Genomic DNA, 15205 nt, shown 5'->3' on the forward strand with positions numbered 1-15205 from the left:
AAATGAGCCTCATTTTTTCTCCTTTATGTACATAACCTTTTTTTTTTGGTGAGATTTTATTTTTTTAGAGTGTGTGAGTAGGAAAGAGGGAGAGAATCTTGAGCAGGCTCCATGCTCAGAGTGGAGCCCAATGCGGGGCTTGATGCCACAACCCTGGGATCATGACCGGAGCCAAAATCAAGAGTCAGACACAACCAATTGAGCCAACCAGGTATCACTTGAGATTTTAAGTTATCTCTGTGCCCAATGTGGGGCTCAATCTCACAGCCCCAAGATCAAGAGTTGCATGTTCTGTCGACTGAGCCAGCAAGGCGCCCCTGTACACCTACTTTTACACTGAGTGTTAGACATGTGATCGCCTGGTAGAAAAATACCACATTTTAACAGTAGTAAAATTTGGCAAACATGAATTGAAATGCTCCTTACCTGGAAAGTTGACATTCACCCACATTCCATTTTATCTTTCTCATTCCACCAAGGTTTTACTGTATAGTCATCTGTTGATGGTATGTTTTTAACTCGTCAGAATTTGTTTTCTGGACTTTAAATCTTAGACATTGTCTTGTTGGTTCTCTCTTTTTTTAAATAAATGTTTTTATTTATTTCTGAGACACAGAGAGTAAGGAGGGGGGAGGCACAGAATGCAAAGCACGCTCCAGGCTCTGAGCCATCAGCCCAGAGCCCTACATGGGGCTCGAACTCACAAGCCTTGAGATCATAACCTGAGCCAAAAGTCAGACACTTAACCCACTAAGCTACCCAGGTGCCCCTTCTTTTATTGATTGATGGATTGATTTTATTTTTTCTTGTTGGTTCTCCTAAAGGATCCTGTGTATCCTAAGGAGGCAAGTACCACCCAAATCACTAAAGCTTCCAAGCAAGAAATTTTAATTTTTTCCGTTTTTACTTAATGTTGTCTTATGAACACAAGGACATGCTTTGCTCATTCATAGTCAAAAAGTAAGGTTGAAATAGTAGAATACTGTATTTGGTTAATCTGTCTTGCTGCTAATGTCATGTTATGGGTTAAAGAGTAGGGAGTGGGTGACCAGGGGTTAAATATGTGTCATTTTTTTCATAATCCAGTTCCTGTGTAAAGGGTAAAAGGAGAAGGATTGGGGCGCCTGGATGGCTCAGTTGGGTAAATGGCCGACTTCGGTTTAGGTCATGATCTCATGGTTCGTGAGTTCCAGCCCCACGTCAGGCTGTGTGCTGTCGGCTCAGAGCCTGGAGCCTGTTTCAGATTCTGTGTTTCCCTCTCTGTCTCTGCCCCTCCCCCCGCTCCTGCTCTGTCTCTATCAAAAAAAAAATAGACATTAAAGAAATTTTTTTAAAGGGAGAAGGATGGCTGAGATAACACGTGAAAAAACTTATATTCACCCCAGAATGGTAGATTTTGTCATGACCAATTGCCAAAGTTCTCATTGTTACTTAAGAGCTTCACCAAGGGTCATAAAAACGTGTTTTGCTTTATCGTGTTTTCCTCTCTTAATCTGTGGTTCTTAGTTTCCAGCAGTCGCTAGGACGGCCCGCAGCCGCTAACCACCACGGCCGGCGTCCCCCTCCGTCCAGGCATTCGCGCCAACGGCCAGGTACCCTTGGCGGTGCCCCGTGTACACAGCGGCTAACAAGACTGGGAAAGAAGTGAGCAATCGGCTTTCATAAACTGGGGTGACGGGGGCACAAACAGCCTTTAATTTGCTTCCCCGTTCGCTGGGTAATGGGGAAAACCCGGTTGTCTGCGGACCATGAGTAGCGGCCCTCACACTCGCGGAGAAACCTTCCCAGGCCTGTAACCCCCGGGAAACTCGAGAGCCGGGAGCACAGGCTCCGAGGTCTCGCGAGAGCCGGGTGGCCCTTCGGCGACGCCGTAGGCGGGGCCGGCGGGCGCGTTCCCCTGGGCGGGCGGTTTGGGCGCTCCCTTGGGTGGGCCGTGGGCGCGGGGCTCGTCCCCCCTCCGGGCAGGTGCACCTATGGCCTTTCTCAGGTGACGCCGCGCTCCCCGACTTTCTCCGGGGGCGGAGGAAACACCCATGAACCCTTCCGCGACCTTATTCGCCGGGCGCCAGGTGAGCGGCCGCCGCGGGCTCACCGTTTCCGCCGGCGCGTCCCCCTGCGAGTGGACAGCGAACCTCGGGCCGAACTTGGGTGGTTTTAAAGGGACGGTTTCTGCTTAAAATGTGAAGCGATACACAGTACCAAGAGGAGAAACGGAGCGTCGCAGGTTTCCTTTCCTTAGTGGAAACGACATTCAGCCCAGGCGCGGAGACGAGTGGCGAGCAGTAGGCGCTCACTTTTTAACCCCAGCTGGACGTTTGGAGAGCTGCTTTTCTCTGGGCCACCTCGCTTCCTGTCCGTAATTTCCTTAAACGTGTTTAAAGCGACCTTTGCGTTTATAAGTGTGAGTGTAGATGAAAAGTGAGCTTCGCATTCATCGCTCCGATGAAATGAGCTTTTTTGCATGCTCTGGCGTATTGCCTATTTTCCTATCCCAGAATTTGTGCGCCTTTCCGGCGCGCGCAGCCATGTGGCGCTAAATATTGGTTGAATGAATTAGTGAACGGTTTACCGAAGACCGGCATTCAGGTCTTGTGATTTGGAATCGCTTGATCCAAATTCCATTTTCTGTGTTCCAGTAAGTAACTGGAACTCCGTCATTATTTATTTATAAATCTTATTTTTCAGAAAGCAGTAATGGTACACATGGGTCTCTGGTGATCTTTCAAAGGAACACTTTTAGTTCTTTATTTCATAGGTAGGGGGCAGTACCATATTTCGAAAATGTCATTTACAATCTTAATAATAGCTAATGTTTGGAAAAGCTACGTCTCCGTTTCACGTGTTTAAGTCGGTATCTAAAATCTTTCCTTGGAAGAAAAGTAAAAAGGCAGATGTTTGCTGAATGCCTACCCTGTGCCAAGTAATGTGGAGTGCTTTGCACAGTTTATCTTGCTTAATACACACAACTCTAAGACGTTTACCTGTTATTACCATTTTACAGGTAAAGAAACCAAAGCTTAGTGAGGTTAAGTAACTTGTACGATATTATAGAGCCACTAAAATGGTTAATTCTAGATTCACACTTATGTCAGATCAACTTCATGCACCAAACTTAAAAATGACGTATGCTTAACGGGTATTGTAGATACTTTTGTTAGGTATGAAATGGCATCATGGTTATATTTAAAAAAAAAAAGTTCATTTTTAGAGATGCATACCAAATTATGTAAGAGTGAAGTATATATATATTTTATCAATAACAGAAAGAAAAAGGAAAATTGAAACTTGATGGTAGGACCCAGGCTCTGAGCATAAGAGAGTTTATTGTCCAGTTCCCTTGTTGCTGTGTGCGTTTGAAAATATTCCTTTATAAAATGTGTTTATGAACAGGCATGTTGATTTTGGACCAATCCCAACATTAAATTGTTGTTGGAAGATGGAATATATGTGCGCGATGTTGTGAGAATTATTTTCATTTAAACACTAATACTTCATGTTTTCCTTTACTTGATCGACCCAGAACTGTTGGGCCAAATTACAGGATGATATTGTTCATTGATACAAGGAGTGGGTTGACAGCAAAGACACAAAAGTGCCGAAATGAATTTATTTGTGATTAGCTACTGAAGGTGGGACAAATGGCCCTGCTTTTTAAGAGTGGTGTGTGTGGTGGTTAGACAGAAAAGTAGAGAGACAGGCTGCATAGTAGGCCTGAACTTATTTAAATACATGTAATGTTGAGGCCATATAATAACCAGTGAATAAAAAAGAATTTAACGGCCTTGACTTGGCAGCAAAAAGAAGATACAGTTATTTGGAAAATATGCTTTGGCTGCTGTATCTATGTATTTATTTATTTATTTTTGATGTAAAACTACTTTCTGTGTTTAGAACATCGGGTCGGTAGTTGAGATTTCCACGATCGAGAAGCAGCGGAAAGAGCTGCAGCTGCTCATTGGAGAATTAAAGGATCGAGATAAAGAGCTCAATGACATGGTGGCAGTGCATCAGAGACAACTTCTTTCATGGGAAGAGGATCGGCAGAAAGTGTTGACTTTGGAAGAACGTTGCAGCAAATTAGAGGGTCAGAAATACATTAGCAGTATCTCTTACTTCTATATGCCAGCATTTTAAAAGGACTCACGGGTTAGACAGAAACGTATGTAAATGTTAATACATTTGAAAAAAGGAGTGGGGAGGGGGTGAGTTCATGGGAAAGATAACAGAAGGAGTATCTCAACGCAGTGCCTGCTGTCCTGGAGTTCAGTTGAGTTGAAGATAGGAGGCCTTTATGAACACTCACAATCGAACAAACACAATGTGAATTAACGTAGGACAGACACTTTAAATGTAGAAAGGATGCTGGATAGAGTTCCTTTTTTCTATTTTTAAGGTTTGTTTATTTTGAGAGAGAGAGCATGAGCAAGGTAGGGGCACAGGGAGGGAGGTGGAGAAGAGAGTACTGTCAGTGCGGAGCCTGATGCAGGCAGGGCTCGAACTCACAAACGGTGAGATCAGGACCTGAGCCAACATCAGGAGTCAGACAGTTAACCGGCTGAGCCACTCAGGTGCCCCTGGGTAGAGCTCTAATTTTATTTTTTATTATTTTTTTATGCTTATTTTTGAGAGAGAGAGAGAGAGACGGAAGGTAAGCAGGGGAGGGGCAGAGAGAGAGGGAGACCCAGAATCTGATGCAGGTTAGAGTTCCAGTTTTTAAGCTGAATGAATCCAAAAGAAGTTAGTTTTGAGCTAGAATATGAAAAAAGATGCCATCGGACTAGCCATTCCTGTTGGACTGACTCAAAGATTTTAAACTTTTTGTATTGAACTTAATCTGAAGTACCTAAAATAGTCTTAAAATACAACAGTCTCAAAAACGGGTTGGAAAAAATTTTCTTTTGTGCCATATTTTAATTCTGTCATCCTTTCGTGGTGCCCTAAAGTCTGAATATTCTAGTGACACTACGTACTTAGACTGTACTAGAAGGGAAGACACTAGATCTTCTTAATAGAAAGATAACCATATACCACCTCTTTTTTTTTTTCTACTTACATTACATAAAGGATTCTGTAGACATGAGTATGTAAATAGGCGTAATTTTCTATTCCTTTGATGATCATTTGATTTTACTCTGACTGTACCCCTCCATACATGTAAACACATAATCAGTGTTTCGTTAGTTGTAATATAATATCTTAAATATGTTAAAGAATGAAGATAACATGTAGCCATCAGTATCTGGTTTTAAAATAAGAAATGTTAATCAGCATTTCATGGAGAACTGGCCAGTGAATATGTGAAAAAGATGATTATTCTCATTACTAATTAGGGAAATGCAAATAAAACCATGATGAGCTACATTTGCATTTATTGGACTGGCAGGTGTTGGTAAGGGTGTGGAGCCAACGGAAGACTCATTCATTGCAGGTGGGAGTGTCCGTTGGCGCAACTACTTTGGAAAATCATTTAAGAGCATCTAGCAAAGTTGAAGATAAACATGGCTCATGGCCCCAGCATTTCCACTTCTAGGAATATACCCACAGCTGAGAGGACACATGAATTATCTAAGGATCTTGTTAATATGTAGATTCTGATACAATAGGTCTGGGGCCTACGAGTCTGCATTTTGACAAACGATATCAGTGCTGGCAACTAAAGGACCCCATTTGAGTAATAGCAAAGGTCTAAAGAAATTTTGCAAAAATGCACCATGATATGTGTATAAGAATATTCACAGCGACCTTGTTCATAATCGCTGCAGAGTGTAAGCCACGCAGGTGACCCCAGGAGAAAATGGGATATCATGTAGCAACAACAGCGCACAAGCACCAGCTAACCACAACAATGTGGATAAATCTCAGGATCATAATCTTAAATGAAAAAAGCAAACCGAAGAACTCAGAGTATAATTCTGAGTATAATATATGGTTCAAATCAAACCATATATTTAGGGATGTGGTCATAGGAGGTAAAATAATTGAAAAGCAAGAAAATTATTAAGTTAAGGATAATGTTTGGGAAAGTGGAAACTTGAGAGATTGTGCTTAGGAAGTGATACCCAGGGGCTTCTGGGTTGCCAACAGCGTTCTATTTCTTGACTAGAGGATGGTATTGTGTATTTCATAATAAACTTTTTAAAAAGAGTTATCCTTTAAAAAATCCTTTAGCATGCTTACCTGTTATTTTATTTTTTTTAAGTTTATATATTTGGAGAGAGAGAGTACACAGCAGGGGGAGGGGCAGAGAGAGAGAGGGAGAGAGAATCCTAAGCAGGCCTACGCTGTCAGCACAGAGCCCAGTGTGGGGCTCGGTCTCACCCATGAAAAGATTATGACCTGAGCCAAGATCAGGAGTCCGGTGCCTAACCGACTGAACCACCTAAGCGCACCATTGCACACTTACCTTTTCAATTATGTGTTTGAACATCATGGATTTTACGCCTCAGATCTGATCGCAAGTTAGTTATTGATGAAATTTCCCTCAGGTGAACTCCATAAAAGAACTGAAATAATCAGGTCACTCACGAAGAAGGTAAAAACTCTTGAATCTAATCAAACTGAATACCAAGTGGCTCTTCAGAAGACTCAACTGCAGCTTCAGGAAATGGCACAAAAGGCAACCCATTCCTCTCTCCTTTCTGAAGATCTGGAGGTTGGTTTTACTTTGTGACGAGCTTCCCTAGCCCAAAGTCTGTTTGTGTTTTTCAGTTATTGAGAAATTGGATGTAACTGCTTCCGTTAAAATGCATGCCTGTGTATGAAATCTGTCCTTCTGTCAGGCACCATGGTCTTGCATCCATCGGATGGCTTAGGTTGGAGATGGACTCCGTCAACCCTTTTTCTAACTGTCAGGCCTTTGGGTCTAGGAGCATCTGTCATTTCATCAACAACGGGTTATTTTAGAAAGCTTTTCTCAAAGTCTGAGATGAGTAACATCAAGTTTTGGTAGCTTCCAGCTAGGCTCTCTAAATGAGCCCTGTCTGACATGGTAAACAATATCTGTGTCATGTTCGTGGCACATTGGGGATAAAATCTGTTAAGACTGATTTTCCAGTCCAGTTTGACTGGTCATCAAATATTATTTGAACCTCTTTTATGAGAGGCACGGAGAGAGCACCATATTTTTGTTGTTCTAGCCTTCATATTGTGCTTGCTTCATAACGATCATGCCTTTATTAATTTTTTCAAATTATTCTATAGTTTCTGGGTATAAGATAAATAAAAGCATTCTAGAATCCAGTGACATATTGCATGGAAAAAATGGAAACGTAGGGGTGCCTGGCTGGCTCAGTTAGGGAAGCCTGCAAATTTTGACCTCAGGGTCATGAGTTCAAGCCCCATGTTGGGCATAGAGCTTACTTTAAAAAAAAAGAAAAAGGAAATGTACGAGACAATGAATAAGCTCTCTGGTGTCTTTTTAATTTTTTTTCCTGTTTTTTATTTATTTTTGAGAGACTGAGAGAGACAGCATGAGCAGGGGAGGGTCAGAGAAAGAGGGAGACACAGAATCTGAAGCAGGCTCCAGGCTCTGAGCTGTCAGCACAGAGCTTGATGCGGGGCTCGAACCTACAAACCGTGAGCTGAACCTGAGCTGAAGCCAGACGCTTAACTGACTGAGCCACCCAGGCGCCCCTGGTGTCTTTTCTTATAAGGACACTAATCCCATTACGAGGGTCCCCCCTCATGACCTCTTTTACACCTAATTACTCTCAAACGAGCATCTCCAGATAACACCTTGTAGGATGTTAGGGCTTCAACATGCACGTGTTTCCGGGGGGTGCAATTCGGTCTGTAGCAACAAGACTTTTTTTTTTTTTTTAACAAATAAGCTTTATTTTTTAGAACAGTGGTATGTTCACATCAAAATCATGTGGAATGTACAGAAATTTCTCCTTGCACCCCCTATATCCACCAGCAAACACAATCTCCCCAGCTATGGACATTCTGCAGCACAGTAGTACTTTGGTTATAATCGGTGAATCTACAGTGACACGTCATTATCACCCGAAGTCCATAGTTTACGTTTGGGTTCACTCTCGGCGGCGTCTGATCTGTGGGCTTTGACGAATGTGCAGCGACATGTACCCGGCACTGTACTGTTGAACAAGCAGCTTCGCTGCCCTGAAAAGCCTGTGCTCCACTCCTGTCTCCACTAACCCCTGGCCCCGCTGACCTCTTTACTATCTCTGTCTTTTCCAGAATGTCTTACAGCGGGAATATAAGAAGTAGCTTTTTCACATTGGCTTCTTTCACTTAGTAACATGCATTTAAGTTTCCTTCATGAAGATACTGTTTAAAAAGCCTCATTATTCTTTTTTTTCCCAACAAGATACATGATGTAGTTTGTATTTCCAAATACATCAATCATGTAGTTCTGTGGTTAAGGGGGAAAAAATACCTGGTAAGGGAGAGTACCCCAACATGAAGTGAAGTTCTTTCAACAAAGAGTAAGAAATAACAATGCGCAGAAGGTCATTAATGCTACTTTATTTCAGCAAAGGGAATCTTTTCCCAAGCCAGTTTTCATTTATTTTCTTTTCTACCTAGAATTATACGTGGAAGAGATTGGGAAATAGACATTTATAAGCATAACCAATATGATTCAGCAGGGCAAACATAAGTATTTAAAAAAATTTTTTTTGGTTTTTTATTTATTTTTGAGACATAGAGAGACAGCATGAGCAGGGGAGGGTCAGAGAGAGAGGGAGACACAGAATTGGAAGCAGGCTCCAGGCTCTGAGCTGTCCGCACAGAGCCCGACGCGAGGCTCAAACCCATGAACCATGAGATCATGACCTGAGCCAAAGCCTGATGCTTAACCGACTGAGCCCCCCAGGTGCCCCGGCAAACATAAGTATTGAGAGAACGCTAGAGGTAATGGACAGAGATCCTTGTATTCCTTTCTGCTGACTGCTTCCTTGGCCTACTTTGTTCCTAAGTAAAAGTTACAGAAAAAATAGAAGACTGAGCACAGATTGTGGCTAATGATAGTAATGAAAGCTTTTAGATGACTCCGTATCTTATGTGTTCTCCTGTAGGCTAGAAACGAAAACCTCAGCAACACGTTGGTGGAGCTTTCGGCCCAGGTCGGACAACTGCAAGCACGGGAACAGGCTCTCACTACAATGATAAAGCTGAAGGTAATTCAAAGAGCGACACCTCCATCTGCCAGGGTACTTTGTGCTTGAGACAGTGGAGTCACGTGCAGCATCTTACTTAAGTCCCGTTACAAATCAGATGGTAGAACTGCCAATGTTGCTCTCTCTCTTAAAATTCTCATTTTACGGGCACCTGGGTGGCTCAGTTGGTTAAGCGTCCAACTGTGGCTCAGGTCATGATCTCAAGGCACAAGTTCAAGCCCTGTGTCGGGCTCTGTGCTGACGGCTCAGAGCCTGGAACCTGCTTAGAATTCTGTTTCCCCCACTCTCTCTGCCCCTCTCCCACTTGTGCTGTCTCTCTCCTTCAAAAACAAATTAAAAAAATTAGAAATAGAATAACATAAATCCTCAATTTTGGGGCATCTGGCTGGCTCAGTCAGTGGAGCGTATAACTCTTGATTTCCAGGTTGTAGGTTCGAGCCTCTGGTTGGGTGTAGAGATTACTTATACATAAAAAAATTAAAACAATAAAATTCTCATTTTAGAAAAGAGGGAAACAAGTTTAAAATTATATCTCTAAGGAGGCACCTGGGTGGCTCAGTCAGTTGAGCGTCTGACTTTGGCTCAGGTCATGATCTGATAGTGAGTTCGAGCCCCACATCAGCTCGCTGCAGTCAGCCTTTCAGCACAGAGCCCCTTTCCAATCCTCTGTCCCCCCTCTCTGCTGCTCCCCTGCTTGCATTCTCTCAAAAATAAATAACAACAACAACAACAACAAAAATGATGTCCCTAAGGTATTGAGAGAGGAGGTAGGACCCCATTTTTGGTGTCTGTCTCCACAGCTCATCCTGTGGCTTAGCATGTCTGGATTGTTTTTTTCCGAAGTCTCCAATGTTATGTGTCATAAAGTCATTGGCAGTCATCAGATTGCTTGCTAACTTTTTTTAATGGAGAGAAAAATTATTAGCAATCAAGTAATTGATAGAGCTACCAATATGCCATGATCAGTGATTGGCTGACAGTCTCTTGTGCCTGTCCGTCACGTATGCTTGGCAGTTGGAGAATAGAGAATGATTTCGGTGTAATAGGACACTCCTGCTAATTCATATGTAATTTCCTCCTGCATTTTACTGCTGTTGTTGTTTAATATTTATTTATTTTTGAGAGAGAGAGAAAGAGTGTGAGGGAGGAGGGTGAGAGAGAGAGGGAGATGCAAAATCCAAAGCAGGCTCCAGGTTCTGAGCTGACTGCACAGAGCCCAACATAGGGCTCGAACCCATGAGCTGTGAGATCATGACCTGAGCCAAAGTTGGGCACTTAAACTCCTGAGCCACTCAGGCGCCCCTACATTTGACTGTTTTAAATTGGTTATGGGTAAGCTTTTTTAAATAGGGGCGCCTGGGTGGCTCAGTTGGTTAAGTCCCACTTCGGCTCAGGTCATGATCTCACAGTTCACAAGTATGAGTCCCACATTGGGCTCTGCACTGATAGTGTGGAGCCTGTTTGGGATTCTCTGGCCCCCTATCTCTGCCCCTCCCCTGCTTGCTCATACTCACTCTCTCTCTCAAAAATAAATAAACATTAACTTTTTTTTAATTGAAGAGAAAATATTAAAATCTATGGAATTGTTTTGAGTCAAATAGTGACCAGTTGAGTGCACTATGGTTTCCGTTCTAGCAAACCCCCTGGTGAGCCTGTGAGCACTAATGAAGGTGCTGAGAAAGGTTGACTGACTGATGTGTCTGTCCTCGCATTTGCTGAACTGTGTTTGCGTATTTAAGTCCTCCTAATGTAAGACGTGCGGACCGTGTGTGTCTTCAGGAATGCGTATGTGACACCATGGCAGAAACACTTGTCCTTGAGCAGGGATAAAACCTAACAATAACCATTATTATATTATGATTATATATGATAATAGTCTGGGTGAGTCAGGGAGGGCGGGAACCTTTACTTAATATTTTTATACTTTTAGGTACCGTTTGGATTTCCAACAAGCACATACCCTTTTTGTAATTAAAACAACCACCTCACCAGTAAGAGGTTCTGATTTGGGTAGTTTGGGAATGAGGTCTTGGAGTCTGCTATTTTAACAAGCAGAAAAGAAGGGAAGAGAGAGGCCCATGGGATTTATCTGTAATGCAGAGAGCAAGCCCCGGCCAGCGGGCAGCGGCTCTCCTGCTGCGTGTTCACGCTGTGGTAGAAGCTTCCCGAGACCCTCCGCCTAAGTCCGGTGCTTCTGCGCGGCCGCCGGGGCCAGCTAACTAGGTGCAGATCGGAGCTCCGTTTCTCAACTCATTGCATAATCTTGGGCTTTTTACTACTGACTCATCTGTCACACGCCGATAAGGGTAGTACCTCGCTCAGAGAGTCCCTGTGGAGGTTACGGGAGGTGGCAGTGAAGTGCCTAGAACGGAGCCTGGCTCACAGCAAGATCTTAACCCTGATTAGTTGGAACCTAAAAATCTTATGGAACAGCCTTCAAATTTGGTTTTTAGGACAAAGATATTATCGAGGCCGTCAATCACATTTCAGACTGCTCAGGAAAATTTAAATTGTTAGAGCATGCCTTGCGTGACGCCAAGATGGTGGAGACCTGTATCGTGAAGGAGAAACAAGACTACAAGCAGAAACTGAAGGCATTGAAAATTGAAGTCAATAAACTAAAAGGTAAGGAGAGACGTCAACTCCAGCATTTTACCTCGGGCACATATTCCTTGGGTTCACTTCATCTCGTGACTGAGGGTAGGGCCAGCTTAGGTCCTGCATGAAACGTTCATTTCACTTGTATAGAATTATGCTGTGGTTTTTGTGTTACAGACAAATAACAAACGTGGGGGAAACTACATAATGCATTATATTTTTAAATTATTCTTGGCCTTTGCTGTACCAGTTAGCTCTTGTTAATTTACGCTCTGGACCAAGCAGCGACCGTGTCTTGGTGGCGTGCTACCGCAAGCCTGTGATGAGCTCACATAGCAGCCCGATGGGAATTGGCTTATGTCACTGGGGCCCAGCCGGGCTGCCCCTCTGGGGGCTTTATGAGTCTTACTTATCCTTGGTAGGCCGGCCTGGGCATTTTTCGCCACCGTGAAGAATCAGCAGGGGTGCCTGGCTGGCTCAGTCAGGAGAGCATGCGACTCTTGATCTCTGGGTCATGAGTTCAAGCCCCACGTTGGGCATTGAGCTTCCTGAATGAATAAATAAATAAATAAATAAATAAGGGAAGAAGCAGAGGCACGCGAGGACCCGAAATACCCTCACTCTGTTGGCCAAAGCATCATGTGGCCAAACCCAAAGCCCAGCAGTAGAGAAATACCCATCCCTCCGCGAGAGGGATGTCAGGGGCTGAGGATTTCCCACGACAGCACACCCGCCAGAGCGACTTTTGGGCGCATGTTTTATTTTTGAAAATTCCTGTTGCGTTCTCATTTTCTATTTTTGTTCTCAAAGTAACTCCATGATTCATTTCCTCCTAAGTAATGTTACTTGAAACTGTAAAATGAGATGGAGGCTAGGTATACCAAATAGGTTAGTCCTGTTTACGTGAGTGTGGATGTGGGTGGTGGAGTGAAAGCTTCCCTTTTTCTACAGAGAGCATGGAGGTGGGCCCACTTTTCCTTTCTTTCTTTAATGTTTTATTTATTTTTGAGGGAGCGCAAGCAGGGGAGGGGTAGAGAGAGGGGAACAGAGGATCTGAAGCAGTCTCTGTGCTGACAGCAGTGAGCCCGAGGTGGGGCTCGAACTCACAAACCACGAGATCATGACCTGAGCCGAAGTTGGATGCTCAACCAGCTGAGCCCCCCAGGCGCCCCGGTAGGCCCACATTTCTCTGGCCATTCCCCACGCCGGGGCAGAGCAAATGGCCATCGAGCTCCACATAAAGATAGGCTCTTGCCATGCAGCAAGCAACCTTAGAGTAACAACGGCATATTTTGGTGGGAGGCACTCTGATCTCTGTACTTAGTGCAGTGCCTCGTTGTTCGAAGGTGGAGGAGAGTCAGTAAAGTACCTTCCAGACGGAGGAGGCACTCTGAGACTGAAAAACGAAGCAAGCCACTCCACATACCATTTATATGAAGTTTTATTCAGGATAACTTACCGCCGGGGGAGGGGTCGGGCAGCCCACCATCCTGGTGCTACATAGGCCGCTGTCCACAGAGTCCAGACCTTAATCCACAGCTTCTGTGGAGTGAGGGGCGTTGTGGTGAGGTCAAGGGTAGTTATCTAAAGTGGTGCCATCTGTGCACCAGAGGGAAGCTGAGAATAAGCCTTTCCGAATTGCATCTAGGGCACACAGTAACCTCCAAGGGGTCTGGAGCACATGAGCCCAGGGGAGGGCATTGCACAGACGTGAGCCAGATGGAGTCAGTGTTTTCAGCACTTCTGCACCCGAGCCAGTGAGTTGCTGTTGAAATGGTGAAAGTTTATTGTGGTCGATTTAATTTAAAAGGCTCAGCCTTCTAAAATCTTGTTCTTATGATGCTTTGACTTGTGCCAAATTGTAGGCTTTGTCTCCATTTGTAGTGTCAGCTAAAACCATAATCCCACTGTAAGCCCCTTGACAGCGGGGCAGACTCTGTCAATCTCTTTAAAGGATGACAGGGTAATGGACGGTGGACTAGACAGTAAGGGGAATGGACTGGGAAAGTGACTTTGAGGAGAAGATTTGAGCAGAAGCTTGGATGGTGAGAAGAACTAGCCATGTGAGGATCTGGGCCCAGAGCCTTCCAGGCAGAAGGAACAGCAAATGCAAAAGCCCTAGAGTGGGTTTTAAGGTTGGGACACATACTAGGAACAGAACAAAGAAGAGGGAGTGACAGGGAGGTCCATGCGAGGCTTACAGTAGTGAATTTCGACTTCATCTTAAGTGTGGTGGGAGGGCTTTTAGCAGAGAAGTGACGTGAGCAGATTTTTACTTTTGAAAGATTACCTTGGGGGCTGGCTCAGTCGGGAGAGCATGTGATTCTTGATCCTGGGGTCGTGAGTTCGAGCCCCACATTGGGGGTAGAGTGTACTTAATTTAAAAAAGGGAGAAGATTGCCCTGATTGTTCTTTGGACAATGGGCTGTAAAGGGGAGGCCAGTCAGGGACAGGGAAGCCTGACCAGGTTACTGCGAGGAGGGCGGTGAGACTCAGATATGGGGCATATTTTGGTTGTAGTTCCCATAGGACTTCACATTGATTGGAAGGGGGCCGAGGGCGTGAGAGGTATTCACCGTGTATAATCTTCCAGGAACTAGTATTTATTTGAGGAATTTTGTTTTCTTCTATTTGTGAAGAGGATCTAAATGAAAAGACAACAGAAAATAATGAACAACGAGAAGAGATCATTCGCCTCAAGCAAGAGAAAAGTTGCCTGCAGGATGAATTGGGTTTTACTGGTAAAAATAGATAATTAATTTAAGTGATTGAATAGTTATATATTTGTAACCTAAACTTTTTATGGTATAACCGCAACAGACTGAAGGAATGACACCTCTCTGAAAATAGTAGGTTTTCTGTTCTTTAGTTAATTTTTACAGCCTCTGAGAGACAGGGAGGGACCAGGCAGGGAATATTAAAGTTGTTAAAAAAAAAAAAAAGGGAAGGAGGCACCTGGGTGGCTCTGTTGGTTAGGTGTCCAGCTTCGGCTCAGGTCATGATCTCACAGCTTGTGGGTTCGAGCCCCACGTCGGGTTCTGTACTGACAGCTCAGAGCCTGGAGCCTGCTTTGGATTCTGTGTCTCCCCGTCTCTCTGCCCCTCCTCTGCTCACACTCTGTCTCTCTCAGAAAAATAAACATTAAAAAATTTTTTGTGTGTTGTTATCATACCTCCCAGTTAACCTGTTTCTTCTTGTTTAAAATGAGGAATTACCTTCGCTCCCTTCTACCTTGAGTGTGTGACTATACTTCTCACTAAAAACATAATACCTGTGCCTAAAAATCCATTAGGAAAGGATCTTATGAACTGGAAAAGGAGGGTGTTTATACTTTTGCAAATATGAGGTAAAAATTAGGAATTTAACATTTTCCTGTTTTGCAAATAGATCACCTATGATTATTACAGTTGGAAAAACACACGTGTTGTGTTACGCCAGCACGATCCTGAAGTAATAATATTAAGTGT

At 43.8% G+C, this 15205-nt stretch overlaps 1 protein-coding gene across 10 annotated transcripts in view; it reads left to right on the forward strand.

Annotated features, from left to right (window-relative positions):
• Positions 1-1912: 1912 nt before the first annotated feature.
• The window catches only part of CCDC62 (coiled-coil domain containing 62), a 38401-nt gene continuing 25108 nt past the window's right edge, over positions 1913-15205 (forward strand). For 6 of the 10 annotated variants that reach the window (XR_003902512.1, XM_029922156.1, XM_029922163.1 and 3 more), the window contains exons 1-6: positions 1913-2069; positions 3892-4084; positions 6486-6652; positions 9039-9140; positions 11594-11765; positions 14378-14479. Coding sequence is in view for 9 of the 10 variants with exons in the window: in XM_029922156.1 (XP_029778016.1) it covers positions 2034-2069; positions 3892-4084; positions 6486-6652; positions 9039-9140; positions 11594-11765; positions 14378-14479 (772 nt within the window). In the remaining variant the exon portion in view is untranslated. Of the gene's footprint in view, positions 2353-3891; positions 4160-6485; positions 6653-9038; positions 9141-11593; positions 11766-14377; positions 14480-15205 lie in introns of those variants that run through there. The other 4 variants (XM_029922157.1, XM_029922162.1, XM_029922159.1 and 1 more) reach the window with 3 other exon arrangements.

This window comes from Suricata suricatta, chromosome 14 (assembly GCF_006229205.1).
Source record: "Suricata suricatta isolate VVHF042 chromosome 14, meerkat_22Aug2017_6uvM2_HiC, whole genome shotgun sequence".
NCBI classification, from domain to species: Eukaryota; Metazoa; Chordata; class Mammalia; order Carnivora; family Herpestidae; genus Suricata; species Suricata suricatta.